Source organism: Xenopus laevis, chromosome 7L, assembly GCF_017654675.1.
Source record: "Xenopus laevis strain J_2021 chromosome 7L, Xenopus_laevis_v10.1, whole genome shotgun sequence".
Classification (NCBI taxonomy): domain Eukaryota; kingdom Metazoa; phylum Chordata; class Amphibia; order Anura; family Pipidae; genus Xenopus; species Xenopus laevis.
In genome coordinates this window covers 762296-780864 of record NC_054383.1, presented here as the reverse complement: position 1 = coordinate 780864, position 18569 = coordinate 762296, and the positions used below count along the sequence as shown (strand labels likewise).

The following is an 18569-nucleotide window of genomic DNA, read 5'->3' as shown; positions in this document are numbered from 1 at the left end:
CCCACCCCCAACTCTGATAAGCCAGCCTATCCCCCAACTCCATAGGTCTAGCCTGCCCCCAATCCAACCAAGCCTGCTCCCAAACTAATTGGCCCAGTCCACTCCCCTATTTCCTCCCTCTCTCTCTTACCCTGTGTTGTGCCCCTATTATGTGCCCCTATTTCATCCTTCTCACTCTCTTACCTTGTCTGCCCCTTTCCTTTCTATTTTGTGCCTGTATGCCCTTATTTTCCTAAATACTTGGTGTGTCAGTAGCCAGCAACACTTTGTCTAGGGGCCCCACCAACATGGTTCCAATTGGGCCCCACATTTGATAGGATCAGCCCTGGGCACCCGCATAGAGGAGTGCGAGGTCAGCCTGAACTCCGTGGGTATTGGGCCTACACATCACTAGTGGCCAGGCTGGCTAACCTCAGGGCTTGGCTTTTGAAAGAGTAAGTAGCCTCAAGCCTAGAGTATGTAGAGTGGATCAGTGCCGTACAGAGAGATTTATCTTCTTGCTGTACAGGAACAGGGTTTGACCCAAATGGCCCCTATAGTAGAATTCCTTCAGAGAGGATTTGAGAAAAACCTCAGTACAATTTCATTTTCCTCATCCATTGGGCAGAGAAACCTTTTGATCTGTAGGTTCTTCCAGACCCCAAAAAGACTGAAACTCTGAGTTCGATCACGAGTGCCTCCCTGGGACCTCACCCTGGTTCTTAGTACATTTACCTCTGTCCCGTCTGAAGCTTTGGAAGAAGTTTCCTTTAAACTGCTGAATCTGAAGAGGTTTCCCCAGCCGACTCTTCTGCTAGAAGGGCGAGTGAATTCCAAGCACTTTCTATAGAAGGGGAGCCGAGCTTCTTCCAATACATTTATGCCTGAGGTGGTACCAGATCTCAACGCATCGTAATTCCAACTTCAGAATCCTCAGATGAGGAATAAAGATGTCTCACCTTGGATGTCTACCTGGAAAGGCTCCTGTCAGAGACCAACTGCCTCCTGGTAACCCCGGCAGGTGTAAGCGCAGAACTACAACTATCTACATGTATTATTATCATCAAACTACACTCCAGCAGGGCTATGGCAGTGCCTTGGACATTCCAGGCTCAATATTGGGTCGGAGGGCATCTGTAAAGCGGCAGTTTATTCGTCTTTACATATTTTTTTCAAGTTTGATTTTTTTTCTAATAGGGATCTGTCTATCGGTTCCTCTGTCTCAATGGCAGCATTAAATACCGGACTATCCCTCCCTTGGTGTTATTTGGTTATTTCCCATTCGTTGCCAATTGGCAGGAAGAAGAAACCAGGAAATCCTGTCACTAACCGACAGTTTCCTTTCCTGGACTGGAACATGACAGTCAGCAGGGACTTCTCATCCTTTTCGGGGGAGGACTGGTCAATAAAGATGGCAGCCGAGGGCAGAAGTTTTTATAGGACAGGATATTATAGGATATTCCTGTCCCGATCACATGGCAGGGGGAATTAACCCATTCATTGTTCCAGTAAAGGAAAAGAAACTCTGGGCAAGTATAATAGGATTTACTGTTATCCGGCGGCTTCTCACTATAAATGCCCAAAGGAACGGCCTTGGCAAGTGACTGCACTCTTAAGGGGTGGAGCTAGAGGTGGGTGGGACAGAAGAGGGCTGAATTACAGAAAAGAATATGGCAGCTCCCACTCATATGAATAAATACAGAAACCTGTCAATAGCCTGTGCCTGGTTCCTTACTATAACCTTTAGGGAATATAACACATACAGATTCCCATGATTCCCTGTTGTGCAGAGGCTGAAGGACGTCATTAAATACTGGAGAATCGCTGCCCCCCCCCCCGGGTCCTGCCAGACCCCGCCCCCCTGCAGTACCATGCCCCGCCCCCTACAGAATGTGCCACAGGCTCTCTGCACCCTCCTATTGAACAGCTCAGAGTCCATCAGAGCCCAATATTTAGTGTTACCCCATCAGCGCAGCCCATTAATGGGGCCCCTAGCACACCCTCGCCTTCTCCCACCCCTCTGTTTTCTGCTTCCCCCATTGATCCCCAATGAATTTATCCTACTCACCCCTAATCTTCTCCCTTTACCCCAATTTCCCCTGTCCTTGCTCCTCCCTCTTCTCTGATTCCTCTTAATCTCACTCCCCCACAGGACCCCAATCTGCTACTGCGGCCCCCTGGGGGAGTGGCCTGTCTGTGTGGGCACCTTTGTTTATGTCCAGTCCCAGGGTCCTTACTCTCACCCTTCTGGTCCAACTTTAAACAAACTCTTAGTGGGGTGAGATGGTCCCAAATTGCTTTGTACTCTTCAGGAGAATGCGGAAATTAATTAACACAAAAGCACAACCAATAAGAAATAAAGACCAACTGCAATTTCTCAGAGCTTCACCATATTACAAGTTAATTGTAGGTGCAGTTTCCCATAAATCACGATGAGGAACAAATGAGCAGCTGCCCGGCTGTTGGCCAGAACCAGAATTATTATATGGACATGTGAATCTGTTGGGGACAGGCCCAGTGGTGAAAAGAATTCATTTGATATTAACAACCTTATGGGCCCTGGGTCACACTGTGGCTCCCACTAATGCAGATTGTTTGTTGAGTCCATGAGGAGGTCCATGATTTCCAGTCCCAGTAAGTGCGCTGACACTGCCCGACTGAGCCCGGGAGCTGCCATGTGTATAAAACCTATAAAATGCCGCTAGTTGCCTTTGCTAATGGGCTGCGTTTCCCTTATCAGCCACTGAAGGGCCTCGTTCCGCCCCTGTTTCTCCAGCTCCGCCCCAACCACTTCTCTGCATTGTCTATGGTACTCGTTCAGCCAATCAACCTGCAACCAGGGAGAAACAATTCATGTAAAGGGAGGGACCCTGCGTAACTGATCCCCGGCCTCCCCACTTACCTCTATCTATAATTACCCCCCCAGCCATCCCACTTACCTCTGTGTGTGTAAATGCCCCCCGGCCAGCCCACTTACCTCTGCTTGTGTCAGCAGTTGAATGTTGATCATTTTGGCCTGAATAGGAACCAATGTGATTGGCTGGAAGGTCAGGCTCCCGCGGTCCCGGAAATTGTACTGGAAAATAAAATTAGAGATTACTTTTCTCTCCTGTCTGTTCCACTAGCTGAGTGTGAGTGACCGTGTGAGTGACGATGTGAGTGACAGTGTGAGTGTGGTCGAGGGAGAGATGGGGGTGCTGACAGTCACTACTGAACATTTCTTCAGAAAACATTTATTTTATTTATGGGCAGTAAATCGGCATAAAATCAAGAAACCCCTCCCGTCTGATGGGGCAGATTCTGTATCATTGTCTTTTTATGGAGGGACATAGAGGACACAGATACAGGGAACTGCCTCCCAGAGAGGTGGGAGCCATCTTTGTTCTACACCCCCAAAAACCCAACAGAACCTCTCACCTTGGTCTTAGCTGGAACCACCAGAACCAAATTCTCAATCCTGATGCCAAACGAGCCGTCTTCATAATACCCGGGCTCTGCACACAAGAACTTCATTAGATTCCCTATAATACATATGAGCGTCGCCCACACCCTCCACACAGTGGTACGGCCCAAACTCTATTACTCTCTAACCAATCAGCTGCCAGTCTCTCTGCACTAATGTAATGGGGAGGGTACAGGTTCCTCTATGGGCCCCCAAATGACTCCAGGGAAGATCTATATGAAAGTGGGCGCAGGGGGGTATCTGATGGGGGCCCTTGTGTTGGTGCCAAGTAGAGCCCAATGCTTTGAGCCTGTGGGTGGGAATATTGGTGGCCCCGGGGAAACACTGGACCCTACACTAACACTGGGCAGTACCACGGGCCCCATAACTCAGGGGTGGGATCTCACCGTCGGACAGAACCATTCCCGCTTCCAGGGGTTCGTCTGCAAACGTCTTGTAGCTGATGCCACACGGCCCCTCGTGCACATTGAGGAAAGAGCCGACTCCGTGGCCAGTTCCGTGCAGATAGTCCAGTCCGGTGTCCCACAGAGCCGCCCGGGCAAATGAGTCCAGGAGATGTCCTGCAGGAGAGACACATGAATTAGTGGGGAGCAGTCTCGGGGGGGGGTATGGAAGATCAATACAAACCTTTGGTCCCGTTGGGGAACACGGCAGAACTGACAGCGATGTGCCCCTGTAACACGTATGTGAAGCATTCCTGGGGGAGAGGAAAATAATTCATATGGGGGGACAGGGAAGCGTTGGGGTGAGTTTACTAAATGGGGTGCAGGACTCTTAATAAATAACCCGAGTAACTCCATGGTACTCCCTGCTAAGCCCCTCCCACGTGGTAAATGATAAATTAATTAAGAAGGTGATTTCCACTGTACATACAACATATCTTATTTATACACACACACACATATATACACACTCCCATACACACACACACACACACACACACACAGAGCTCTCCATGGGCAGGGAATTACCTTCTCATAGTCAGTGGGGGTCCCAAAGTGCAGGGTCCTGGTAACATCGGTGGTGCCGTCCCTTCAGTAAAAAGAAATGGGCAGAGATTTACTAACAACCTCCCATCAGTCAGAAACTCCCAGCGACCTACTCACGGGGATCCCACATTCCAACATTTACCAACACAAGTACAAAATCACAGGCAGAATGAGGGGTATTTACATTCAGCCCATGTTCATTCCTTGCCCAGTGTCCTTTAGTGAGTTAAAGGAAAACAATATCCCCAAAATGAATACTTGAGCAACAGATTACATCTCTTGCCTTGAGCCACCAATTAATGATGGTCTGTGTGCTGCCTCAGAGATCACCTGACCAGAAATACTGCAGCTCTAACTGTAACAGGAAGAGACCACCTGACCAGAAATACTGCAGCTCTAACTGTAACAGGAAGAGATCACCTGACCAGAAATACTGCAGCTCTAACTGTAACAGGAAGAGATCACCTGACCAGAAATACTGCAGCTCTAACTGTAACAGGAAGAGATCACCTGACCAGAAATACTGCAGCTCTAACTGTAACAGGAAGAGATCGTGTGGTTTGTGATGTGTGCACCATGAATCCTACGATCTCAGGGGGCGGCCCTTCTTTTTTAAAATGGCAATTATCTATTTATGATTACCCAATGGCACATACTACTAGAAAAGTATATTATTATGAAAATGGTTTATTTACATGAAGCAGGATTTTAGATATGAGCTGTTTTATGCAATATATTTTTTACATTGTTTGAGGGGTATAGTTTTCCTTTAACAGGAGAATTAACCCTTTCCCTGAGCCACTGGCACTTCTACCACTCACATTGCATCACATGACTGATCCCCCCTTACTGATGCCGGTAATATTCACGTTATTTTGTGGGACCCACTTTTCCTGCAGAATTCTCTGAACCACTGCACTGTGGGTAAAAATGGCAATTCCCATGAATTTCTGCCTTTTGTACTTGTGTCTGTAAATCAGCTCAAATATGGTTATTCCTACTTCAACCAGATCCCACCCCTGGGGAACACAGGCAGGCCCCACCCCTGGGGAACACAGGCAGGCCCCACCCCTGGGGAACACAGGCAGGCCCCACCCATACAGGGATTAGAGTGAATTTCTTACTTGAATTGAGCTCCAGAATCCAAGAGGAAAATCTCATTGGCCGAGAGCTGCCGGTTTGTTTCGGGGACGGGTCTGGCACAAAACAAATCGCAAGTTAAATGTTTCGGGTCATAAAAGAAGGATTTGGGGGTTACAGGCAAGAGGAGTCTGGGGGTCACTGACAAGTTTTGGGGCGATAAAGGTGACAAGAGCTTTTCTGAATGAAATAGACAAACAAAATTTGGGGGGAGGGGGTCTGTAAGACAGGGGTTTGGGGGGGCTCACTTGTAATGGATGATGGCGGCGTTAGGTCCTGAGCTGGAGATGGTGGCGAAACTGAGTTCTACAAAATCCACTTGTTGCCTGGAGACAGAAAAAGGGCAGTGGGGCTCATTCACTAATTATAAAATAAACTCCTCCCTCACCCCCTGCTCTACCCCCCACATTACTCTACTTAAAGGGCAACTGTAATCTCATGCCCAAATCCCTCGTGACAAACATACATATCACCCTGTGCCCCCCAGTCTATATCAGATAATATCACCCTGTGCCCCCCAGTCTATATCAGATAATATCACCCTGTGCCCCCAGTCTATATCAGATACATATCACCCTGTGCCCCCCAGTCTATATCAGATAATATCACCCTGTGCCCCCCAGTCAATATCAGATAATATCACCCTGTGCCCCCCCAGTCAATATCAGATAATATCACCCTGTGCCCCCCCAGTCTATATCAGATACATATCACCCTGTGCCCCCCCCAGTCTATATCAGATCATATCACCCTGTGCCCCCCAGTCTATATCAGATAATATCACCCTGTGCCCCCCAGTCTATATCAGATACATATCACCCTGGTGCCCCCCCCAGTCTATATCAGATACATATCACCCTGTGCCCCCCAGTCTATATCAGATAATATCACCCTGTGCCCCCCAGTCTATATCAGATACATATCACCCTGTGCCCCCCAGTCTATATCAGATACATATCACCCTGTGCCCCCCCAGTCTATATCAGATACATATCACCCTGTGCCCCCCCAGTCTATATCAGATACATATCACCCTGTGCCCCCCAGTCTATATCAGATACATATCACCCTGTGCCCCCCCAGTCTATATCAGATACATATCACCCTGTGCCCCCCAGTCTATATCAGATACATATCACCCTGTGCCCCCCAGTCTATATCAGATAATATCACCCTGTGCCCCCCAGTCTATATCAGATAATATCACCCTGTGCCCCCCCAGTCTATATCAGATACATATTACCACCCTGTGCCCCCCAGTCTATATCCAGATCACACCTGGTGCCCCCAGTCTATATCAGATAATATCACCCCAGTGGCCCCCCCCAGTCTATATCAGACTAGTACATATCTGCCCCAGTCTATTATCAGATACATATCATCACCCTTGCCCCCCGTCTAGTATCAGACTATAATCACCCCTGATCCCCGCGCAGATTCATATGTGAAATTAATATCAGTACCACTGCTGCCAGTGTGCCCCAACCCCAGTCTATATCAGAATACATATCACCTGTTGGCCCCCCAGCTCTTATCAGATAATATCACCATGTCCCCATCATAATCAATACATACACCTGTGCCCCCCAGTCATATCAGATACATATCACCCTGTTCCCCCCAGTCTTATCAGATACATTCACCCTGTGCCCCCCTATCTATATCAAATACATATCAACTGGCCCCCCAGCTATATCAGATACATATCACCCTCTGTGCCCCCAGTCTATATCTAGATACATATCACCCTGTGCCCCCCAGTCTATATCAGATACATATCACCCTGTTGCCCCCCAAGTCTATATCAGATAATATCACCCTGTGCCCCCCAGTCTATATCAGATACATATCACCCTGTGCCCCCCAGTCTATATCAGATAATATCACCCTGTGCCCCCCAGTCTATATCAGATACAATATCACCCTGTGCCCCCCAGTCTATATCAGATACATATCATCCTGTGCCCCCCAGTCTATATCAGATACATATCACCCCTGTGCCCCCCAGTCTATATCAGATACATATCACCCTGTGCCCCCAGTCTATATCAGATAATATCACCCTGTGCCCCCCAGTCTATATCAGATACATATCACCCTGTGCCCCCCCAAGTCTATATCAGATACATATCACCCTGTGCCCCCCATTCCATATCAGATACATATCACCCTGTGCCCCCCAGTCCATATCAGATACATATCACCCTGTGGCCCCCAGTCTATATCAGATACATATCACCCTGTGCCCCCCAGTCTATATCAGATACATATCACCCTGTGCCCCCCCAGTCTATATCAGATACATATCACCCTGTGCCCCCAGTCCTATATCAGATACATATCACCCTGTGCCCCCCAGTCTATATCAGATAATATCACCCTGTGCCCCCCAGTCCATATCAGATACATATCACCCTGTGCCCCCCAGTCTATATCAGATAATATCACCCTGTGCCCCCCAGTCCATATCAGATAATATCACCCTGTGCCCCCCCCAGGACCATATCAGATACATATCACCCTGTGCCCCCCCCAGTCCATATCAGATAATATCACCCTGTGCCCCCCCCCAGTCTACATCAGATACATATCACCCTGTGCCCCCCAGTCCATATCAGATACATATCACCCTGTGCCCCCCCCAGTCTACATCAGATACATATCACCCTGTGCCCCCCAGTCCATATCAGATACATATCACCCTGTGCCCCCCCCAGTCCATATCAGATAATATCACCCTGTGCCTCATTCTCACCGGCGGAATTCCTCAGCTTTATCCGCAGCAGAGATTTCGGTGACGGTTCCCTTTGGGATCTGTAGGAAAGAACAAAGGGATCTTGGAATAAACGCACAGAAACCTCATCCAATAGCAGTGGAGGGAGGTGAGGCCAAAAGTAGAGATCTCATTGGATATGGTACATTGGTCTGTAATCCCTGGTGATCTCCCACCCCAGGGCTTCAGGTGGGTATATTTTGGGAGGGTTCAGACACCTGTAATGACCCGCCCACAGCACTTTGTCCCTCCCACTTTCTGACTGGCACACACTCTACACTCTATGGGCAAAGTATCCGGACCCCCTTTCCAGAATCAACCAACCTCACTAATGGCTGAACTTGTGGCTGAATGGTAGCAACTCCCTGCGACAACTCCCAGCGACAATATTCCAACATCGAATGAAACCTTCCCAGGGGCTGGGAATGAGATGTTGGTGGGGGTCCCAGTTTTTTGGGCCATAGAGTGGAAATGAAGAATAGAAAAATAAGTATCTAGGGGGAGGTGCAGTTCTACTCTGTCGCTATGTATAAATACTTGGTGGGAAGTGGTTCTCATGTGACAGAACCAGTAGAACCCACTCAGCAGCTGATCACATGATCCACACACTGGTACTGTCAGTACATTAGGAGATAAGAGGGGGAGGAATTGCACCGACACTTCCTGTTTCTTTCAGAAGAATAGACCCGCCTACCTCCTTTTCCAGCCAATTAAACAGCTCACAGAGGGCCACGGCATCTTTCACCTGCAGTGAGTGGAGGAGAAGAGTTTGATTGACACTCAGCATGGCAGCTCCCACCCATACGTCTCAGTGATCAGTACACAGGGGAGGTTCAGTTAATATAAATAATAAGGGGAGATCACACTCACGTGGGCCCTTCTCATCCCCTCTGTCTCCACCGGGTTCTTCACGGCTTTGGCCAAACAAATGGGGCTGTACTGGGACAGGAGCCTGTGGGTCTGGGAAAGGGACAAATATACTGAAACACCCCCAATCCACCTCCCATAGCCCCCCATTACATACCCCCCCCAGCCCCAGTGTCATGGCTGCACATTCAGTGGGACAGTCATGAGGGTGGGTACGGGCAGGTAAGTGGCGGGGGTATTAGGGGACATTATGTACCTTGGGAATTGCCTCCGTCAGGGCATAACTGGCCTTGTCACTGATCCACACTTTCTCCTTGGCAGCGAGTCCGGAGCAGATGCCCTGCAGGGTGGCCAATATGGACTCATACGGCTCCAGCTGGACCAGGAATTCGGGTGGGGGGGAGGAGTCGAGCAGGAGGTGCTCCCTGAATCCCGGATCTGCCACCCGCTCTCCACTGATAAACAGCCTGTGATTGGATAACCAACATGGAGGGCACCATATTACCCTGGGCTCTAACCACTATGTTACCTACTGATATAGTAACCCCGCCCACAGACTCCACCAAGCTCCTCCCCCAAAAGCTCTGAGAAAAGGAAACACCACCCTCCCAGCAGGTGAGGAGTTAATTATTAACCAATAATAAACTGAAGTAAAGAACCTATGCTGATGGTGAAATCTCCTTTCCTCCCCACAAATGAATCACTCATTCCCCATAACCTGACTGTCCTTACAGTAAAGAACCCCTTCCTATGCTGATGGTGAAATCTCCTTTCCTCCCCACCAATGAATCACTCATTCCCCCTCTCTTGGTAGGGAATCCCATAACCTGACTGTCCTTACAGTAAAGAACCCCTTCCTATGCTGATGGTGAGATCTCCTTTCCTCCCCACCAATGAATCACTCATTCCCCTTTCTTGGTAGGGAATCCCATAACCTGACTGTCCTTACAGTAAAGAACCCCTTCCTATGCTGATGGTGAGATCTCCATTCCTCCCCACCAATGAATCACTCATTCCCCTCTCTTGGTAGGGAATCCCATACCTTGACTGCCCTTACAGTAAAAACCCCTTCCTATGCTGATGGTGAGATCTCCTTTCCTCCCCACCAATGAATCACTCATTCCCCCTCTCTTGGTAGGGAATCCCATAACCTGACTGCCCTTACAGTAAAGAACCCCTTCCTATACTGATGGTGAGATCTCCTTTCCTCCCGACCAATGAATCACTCATTCCCCCTCTCTTGGTAGGGAATCCCATAACCTGACTGTCCTTACAGTAAAGAACCCCTTCCTATGCTGATGGTGAGATTCCTGTGTGGCCCCAAGGCATAGAAGCAGCCAATTTCCCTGGATTTATAGCCGGTACAAATGTGCAGGAGTCTGACCTGATAGTGCTGCTCCCTATGATGGCATAAGCAAAGAACACGGGGTTATATTCCACATCGAGGCCTCGCAGGTTGAAGAGCCCTAGAGTTGGGACAGGAGGGGGGCATGTTAGATGCAAATGAAATATTGGGGTACATGATAATATAATGGGGGTACAGGACAGAGTGACACTAGTAAGAAGGTGCAGCACATGACACTGCACTGGGACTATGCTGGGATTTCTTGTGAGGGGAGCTAGAAGGTTAAATAAAGGAGCACATGCAATAAGACGTGTACTTTACCCTTATGTGTTAATTCTGGTATCCAAAGCCATTAATATTTAATTCCAAAGTGAAGTTGTAGATACAAATCTGAGAATGTGCTGCAATATGTGCCTTTATTCACAAACACGACATGTTTCGCTCTTCCTTGCCCTATATCAGGTGTATATATATATATGTGTATATATGTGTGTATATATATATATATATGTTTGTGAATAAAGGCACCTTTTGCAGCACATTCTCAGATTTGTATCCACACCTTCACTTTGGAATTAAATAAAGGAGTACAGAAATGAGGGTACACAGGGCGTATGAACCCCCAGAATCTTCTCCATTCACTCACTGTGTATCAGGGCGATGATTCTCATCCCCCCCCCCCAAACCTACAGGCGACTTCATCCAATCCCGTCAGGACGATCCAGGAGGCTTTCTTCTCCGCCATCTTGGCTCGGAGCGACTCAATCTTTGCCTTCCACGAGAGCCCTGGAGTGGGGGTACAAGGACATGTGAGGGGGCAGTAGGGGAATTACCCTGGTCTGTCTGAGCCAATCACAATCCTGCTTCTCTCCCAGTGATGTTCCTGCTCATTTCCCACAATTCACTGGCACAAAAGAACCCCCTGTAACTGTAACACCCCCAAACAGCAGCAGCTACAGGCAGGGCCCCCGGCTCATATGGAAAGGGAAACATGTGACCTACAAATGAGCTTTTTTTTTAACACAAATGAAAGTGGCAGTTTTTGGCAGTGAATTAACCCATTCTGTGCAGGGACAGAGAAACTGACCCCCACGCAGGGTGTGTATTAAACCTATAGCAGATCCCCTCCCCCCCACTCTGCCCATAGAGGAGTCTGATAGAGAGATACAGACCGGTGTAGTTCAGCCCCAGAGTTATGAGGGGTCGGCAAGGCCTGGTGGGTCGTTGTGCCCAGATGGAGTCGATGAGATTTTCCTGCACAGGAACCAGATGGTGCCCCGAGTTCTTGAGTGCGAGGGACAGGCTCTTCCACTGGTCTGGGGTGAAACACAATGATCCTTTAACAGCAAAACAAGTGGGGTCCCTGTATGGAACAGCCCCCCTCTAGGGATTGAACCGTCTGTGATAGTCCCCTGACTCTATACCTGTCGGCTCCCACCCAATAAGCCCTGAACCACCCCCTACCCCAGATGAACCTGATTGGATGTCCCTGATTGGATGTCCCTGATTGGATGTCCCTGATTGGATGTCCCTGATCGGATGTCCCTGATCGGATGTCCCTGATTGGATTTACCTGTTTGGATGATAAATGGGTCGACTCCAACCCGGGACGAGTCTGGAAGAACACTGATGAGCCAGTCCTCCTGAGTCGGGGTGTCCTTTAACCCTAATAGAGAAACACAAGGCTGAGTGTCAGCAGTACCACCCCCGCAATGGACTTCTCTGATTGGTCTATGCCAAGTCTCACCCATCTTCATGAGGGACCAGTTACTGTCCATTTGCTGCGCCGCCTGCAGGAAGTAACGTCCGTCTGTCCACATGGCAGCTCCCTCCTCCGTTACTATGGCTGTCCCTGTTCCCATGGACATAATGAGAATTAGATACAGGGGGGCACATGGGGTACCAGTCTGATTCCCTAGTGAGGGGCACCTACCTACCATCAAATCCATTCCCTAGTGACGGGCACCTACCTACCATCAAATCCATTCCCTAGTGACGGGCACCTACCTACCATCAAATCAATTCCCTAGTGACGGGCACCTACCTACCATCAAATCCATTCCCTAGTGAGGGGCACCTACCTACCATCAAATCCATTCCCTAGTGACGGGCACCTACCTACCATCAAGTCCATTCACTAGTGAGGGGCACCTACCTGCAGAGCCATCAAATCCATTCCCTAGTGACGGGCACCTACCTACCATCAAATCCATTCCCTAGTGACAGGCACCTACCTACCATCAAATCCATTCCCTAGTGACGGGCACCTACCTACCATCAAATCCATTCCCTAGTGACGGGCACCTACCTGCCATCAAATCCATTCCCTAGTGACAGGCACCTACCTACCATCAAATCCATTCCCTAGTGACAGGCACCTACCTACCATCAAATCCATTCCCTAGTGAGGGGCACCTACCTACCATCAAATCCATTCCCTAGTGACGGTCACCTACCTACCATCAAATCCATTCCCTAGTGACGGGCACCTACCTACCATCAAATCCATTCCCTAGTGACGGGCACCTACCTACCATCAAATCCATTCCCTAGTGACGGGCACCTACCTACCATCAAATCCATTCCCTAGTGACGGGCACCTACCTACCATCAAATCCATTCCCTAGTGACGGGCACCTACCTACCATCAAATCAATTCCCTAGTGACGGGCACCTACCTACCATCAAATCCATTCCCTAGTGAGGGGCACCTACCTACCATCAAATCCATTCCCTAGTGACGGGCACCTACCTACCATCAAATCCATTCCCTAGTGACGGGCACCTACCTACCATCAAATCCATTCCCTAGTGACGGGCACCTACCTACCATCAAATCCATTCCCTAGTGACGGGCACCTACCTACCATCAAATCAATTCCCTAGTGACGGGCACCTACCTACCATCAAATCCATTCCCTAGTGACGGGCACCTACCTACCATCAAATCCATTCCCTAGTGACGGGCACCTACCTGCCATCAAATCCATTCCCTAGTGATGGGTACATACCTACCATCAAATCCATTCACTAGTGAGGGGCACCTACCTGCAGAGCCATCAAATCCATTCCCTAGTGACGGGCACCTACCTACCATCAAATCCATTCCCTAGTGACGGGCACCTACCTGCCATCAAATCCATTCCCTAGTGATGGGTACATACCTACCATCAAATCCATTTCCTAGTGAGGGGCACCTACCTACCATCAAATCAATTCCCTAGTGACGGGCACCTACCTACCATCAAATCCATTCCCTAGTGAGGGGCACCTACCTACCATCAAATCCATTCCCTAGTGACGGGCACCTACCTACCATCAAATCCATTCCCTAGTGACGGGCACCTACCTACCATCAAATCCATTCACTAGTGAGGGGCACCTACCTGCAGAGCCATCAAATCCATTCCCTAGTGACGGGCACCTACCTACCATCAAATCCATTCCCTAGTGACGGGCACCTACCTACCATCAAATCCATTCCCTAGTGACGGGCACCTACCTCCAATGAAATCCATTCCCTAGTGAGGGGCACCTACCTGCAGAGCCATCAAATCCAGAAATGAATTCCCTCCGGCAGTCGCACGGGGCTATGTACTCGCTCTGGGGGAGGAATGAGAGGGTTAAGGGTTAGTGCTCGTTCCATATTCCCAATGCCCCCCAGATACCCCAAGTCCAGTTCTGCCCCTACATAGTGTCCCCCGTGGGCACAAGGATAAAACCCTCCCCTGACCCTGAATATAGTGGCACCCGCCCCACCCTGGATGTGACCCCCAGATACTCTGTGCCCAAACTGCACCAGGGTGTCATTCCAATTGGGGCAGTTGCCATGGAGACCTGTTCATGTTCATGATGAGAGGACACAATACACCCCTTCATGCCCAGGTTACCTTTACAAAGTGGAAACTCAAATCTCTCTCTGAAGCAACATATTGGCCCTCAGTGTACCCCAATAACCAGCCCAGAGAGAGAAACAATACAGGGGGGAGGGTTCGGTGCCAGTGATTGGCTCTGTGTCTGGGCACAATACCTGGTGGGCGTCTCCGGAGGGCACAATATAGGCCTGAAGTGACCCCGACAGGGACGAGCGCATGGCGACTCTCAATTGGCGCAGAATTTCTGTCGTTACTTTGGGGGCCATTGTCAGTGCCTGGGGGGATTAGTTACACACATATTTATATATATTTATATACACACACAGTTACACATTGGGGCGCCATAAATAAATAAATAAACAAAGAATTAAATAAATAAAGTGTTGTCCCCCCCCCCAGTACATAAGTGGCACATCCCCCAGTTCTCTATATATTTATATAAGTCCTGCTCCCCCAGTCACACAGTCAGTCACACACACACAGTCACACACAGTCACACACACACAGTGACACACAGTCAGTCACACACACAGTCACACACACACAGTCACACACAGTCACACACAGTCACACACACACAGTCACACACAGTCACACACAGTCACACACAGTCACACACACACAGTCACACACACACAGTCACACAGTCACACACACACAGTCACACACAGTCACACACACACAGTCACACACACACAGTCACACACAGTCACACACACACAGTGACACACACACAGTCACACACAGTCACACACAGTCACACACACACAGTCAGTCACACACACACAGTGACACACAGTCACACACACACGGTCAGTCACACACACAGTGACACACACACAGTCACACACACACACACACAGTTCCATATTTAGGGGACACATAGTCACTCAGTAGAGCGGTGTCGGTAGAAGCCTATGTGGGAGCAGGACACTCAGTTACCGTGCGAGTCTGTCTGCTTCTCTCTCTCCTCACACTCTGCGGACTACCGGGGCGCCGGGATTGTGGGTAATGTAGTTCTCTGAGGCTGCAACTGATGAAGCCATAGAGGATGATAAATCAGAAAAAAAACTACATTTCCCAGAACATCCCGCGCCTCCGCTCCGGCACAATTCTGTGCGACACAGACCGACCAATGGAATGAGAGAGAGTCACTAAGAGAGTCACTCCGGACTTTCCCCGGAGCGGTACTCACACTCACCCGCCTCTACTCACACTCACTCTATATAGGGAACAAGATCCCTATTTCTCCGCTTTATACTTGAGACTAATGACCCTCCCCCTGTTCCCCAGTCCTTGTTATAGGAATAACGAACAGCCAATCACAGAGCAGCAATCTTGCACCTTCAGAAGCACAAACCAGACAAGCTCCTCCCCCACTGGTACCCCCTGTCCAATCACTTACCTTCTCTCTCATTATTCTCTATATTGTCTCTTGTTCTTATATAAACTGTATGGGACCGACTTCTGTTATATACACTGTATGGGACCGACAGTCTGACGGTTCTGTTATATACACTGTATGGGACCGACAGTCTGACGGTTCTGTTATATACGCTGTATGGGACCGACAGTCTCACGGTTCTGTTATATACGCTGTATGGGACCGACGGTCTCACGGTTCTGCTATATACGCTGTATGGGACCGACGGTCTCACGGTTCTGCTATATACGCTGTATGGGACCGACGGTCTCACGGTTCTGTTATATACGCTGTATGGGACAGACAGTCTCACGGGTCTGTTATATACGCTGTATGGGACCGACAGTCTCACGGTTCTGTTATATACGCTGTATGGGACCGACAGTCTCACGGTTCTGTTATATACGCTGTATGGGACCGACAGTCTCACGGTTCTGCTATATACGCTGTATGGGACCGACAGTCTCACGGTTCTGCTATATACGCTGTATGGGACCGACAGTCTCACGGTTCTGCTATATACACTGTATGGGACCGACAGTCTCACGTTTCTGCTATATACACTGTATGGGACCGACAGTCTCACGGTTCTGTTATATACACTGTATGGGACCGACAGTCTCACGGTTCTGTTATATACACTGTATGGGACCGACAGTCTCATGGTTCTGTTATATACGCTGTATGGGACCGACAGTCTCACGGTTCTGCTATATACGCTGTATGGGACCGACAGTCTCACGGTTCTGCTATATACGCTGTATGGGACCGACAGTCTCACGGTTCTGCTATATACGCTGTATGGGACCGACAGTCTCACGGTTCTGCTATATACGCTGTATGGGACCGACAGTCTCACGGTTCTGCTATATACGCTGTATGGGACCGACAGTCTCACGGTTCTGTTATATACGCTGTATGGGACCGACAGTCTCACGGTTCTGCTATATACGCTGTATGGGACCGACAGTCTCACGGTTCTGCTATATACGCTGTATGGGACAGACAGTCTCACGGGTCTGTTATATACGCTGTATGGGACCGACAGTCTCACGGTTCTGCTATATACGCTGTATGGGACCGACAGTCTCACGGTTCTGCTATATACGCTGTATGGGACCGACAGTCTCACGGTTCTGCTATATACGCTGTATGGGACCGACAGTCTCACGGTTCTGCTATATACGCTGTATGGGACAGACAGTCTCACGGGTCTGTTATATACGCTGTATGGGACCGACAGTCTCACGGTTCTGTTATATACGCTGTATGGGACCGACAGTCTCACGGTTCTGTTATATACGCTGTATGGGACCGACAGTCTCACGGTTCTGCTATATACGCTGTATGGGACCGACAGTCTCACGGTTCTGCTATATACACTGTATGGGCCCGACAGTCTCACGGTTCTGCTATATACGCTGTATGGGACCGACAGTCTCACGGTTCTGCTATATACACTGTATGGGACAGACAGTCTCACGGTTCTGCTATATACACTGTATGGGACCGACAGTCTCACGGTTCTGTTATATACACTGTATGGGACCGACAGTCTCACGTTTCTGTTATATACACTGTATGGGACCGACAGTCTCACGGTTCTGTTATATACGCTGTATGGGACCGACAGTCTCACGGTTCTGTTATATACGCTGTATGGGACCGACAGTCTCACGGTTCTGCTATATACGCTGTATGGGACCGACAGTCTCACGGTTCTGCTATATACGCTGTATGGGACCGACAGTCTCACGGTTCTGTTATATACGCTGTATGGGACAGACAGTCTCACGGGTCTGTTATATACGCTGTATGGGACCGACAGTCTCACGGTTCTGTTATATACGCTGTATGGGACCGACAGTCTCACGGTTCTGTTATATACGCTGTATGGGACCGACAGTCTCACGGTTCTGTTATATACGCTGTATGGGACCGACAGTCTCACGGTTCTGCTATATACACTGTATGGGACAGACAGTCTCACGGTTCTGCTATATACACTGTATGGGACCGACAGTCTCACGTTTCTGTTATATACACTGTATGGGACCGACAGTCTCACGGTTCTGTTATATACGCTGTATGGGACCGACAGTCTCACGGTTCTGTTATATACACTGTATGGGACCGACAGTCTCACGGTTCTGTTATATACACTGTATGGGCCCGACAGTCTCACGGTTCTGCTATATACACTGTATGGGCCCGACAGTCTCACGGTTCTGCTATATACACTGTATGGGACCGACAGTCTCACTTGGAATTAAAGGGACAGCTCTTAGAAATCCCCCACAGTCTAAGGGACCCCAGAATGTGTGAGTGGCAGTTGCGTGTGACCAATCAATGACAGTTGTTGGTTCCCAGTCCCAAATCAGAACGTTCCCCTTACCTGTAGGTCCTGGTGCTGCTGCTGCTCCTCAGTCACTGACGGCTCCTGCCTGGGGGTAATTAGACTTTAGTCTTTAATCACATGATTCTGCTGCACTTTGACCCCACAATCTAATTCCTGTAGGATCCTTGTGTGACCCCAACCAACTCGTAAAGGGGAAGTCTGCCCAAAACTTCTCTTTTCTGTTATTAAACTGATGTCAATGCACAAAAGTGTTTCCCATGATGCACCTCCCCCCATAACTTCCCAGTCTCTATTTATTCTTCCTTCCTGCACTGCTGGTCCTGACTCCTGAAACAATGTAGCACAAGTAGGAACAC

General features: G+C 49.1%; 1 protein-coding gene across 1 annotated transcript; it reads right to left on the bottom strand.

Annotated features, from left to right (window-relative positions):
* Positions 1-2329: 2329 nt before the first annotated feature.
* On the bottom strand, positions 2330-15402 carry xpnpep1.L (X-prolyl aminopeptidase 1L homeolog; the record flags this gene model as incomplete). The annotated part of the gene is given in 20 exon segments (NM_001091276.1): positions 2330-2809; positions 2957-3055; positions 3397-3473; positions 3829-4002; positions 4070-4139; positions 4414-4474; positions 5556-5627; positions 5820-5897; positions 8327-8385; positions 9039-9089; positions 9215-9304; positions 9468-9678; positions 10596-10677; positions 11247-11342; positions 11729-11872; positions 12130-12222; positions 12304-12408; positions 14096-14159; positions 14587-14706; positions 15374-15402. Coding segments are annotated over 19 exon segments (1866 nt in total). The 3' UTR covers positions 2330-2680.
* Between the last annotated feature and the right edge of the window lie 3167 nt (positions 15403-18569).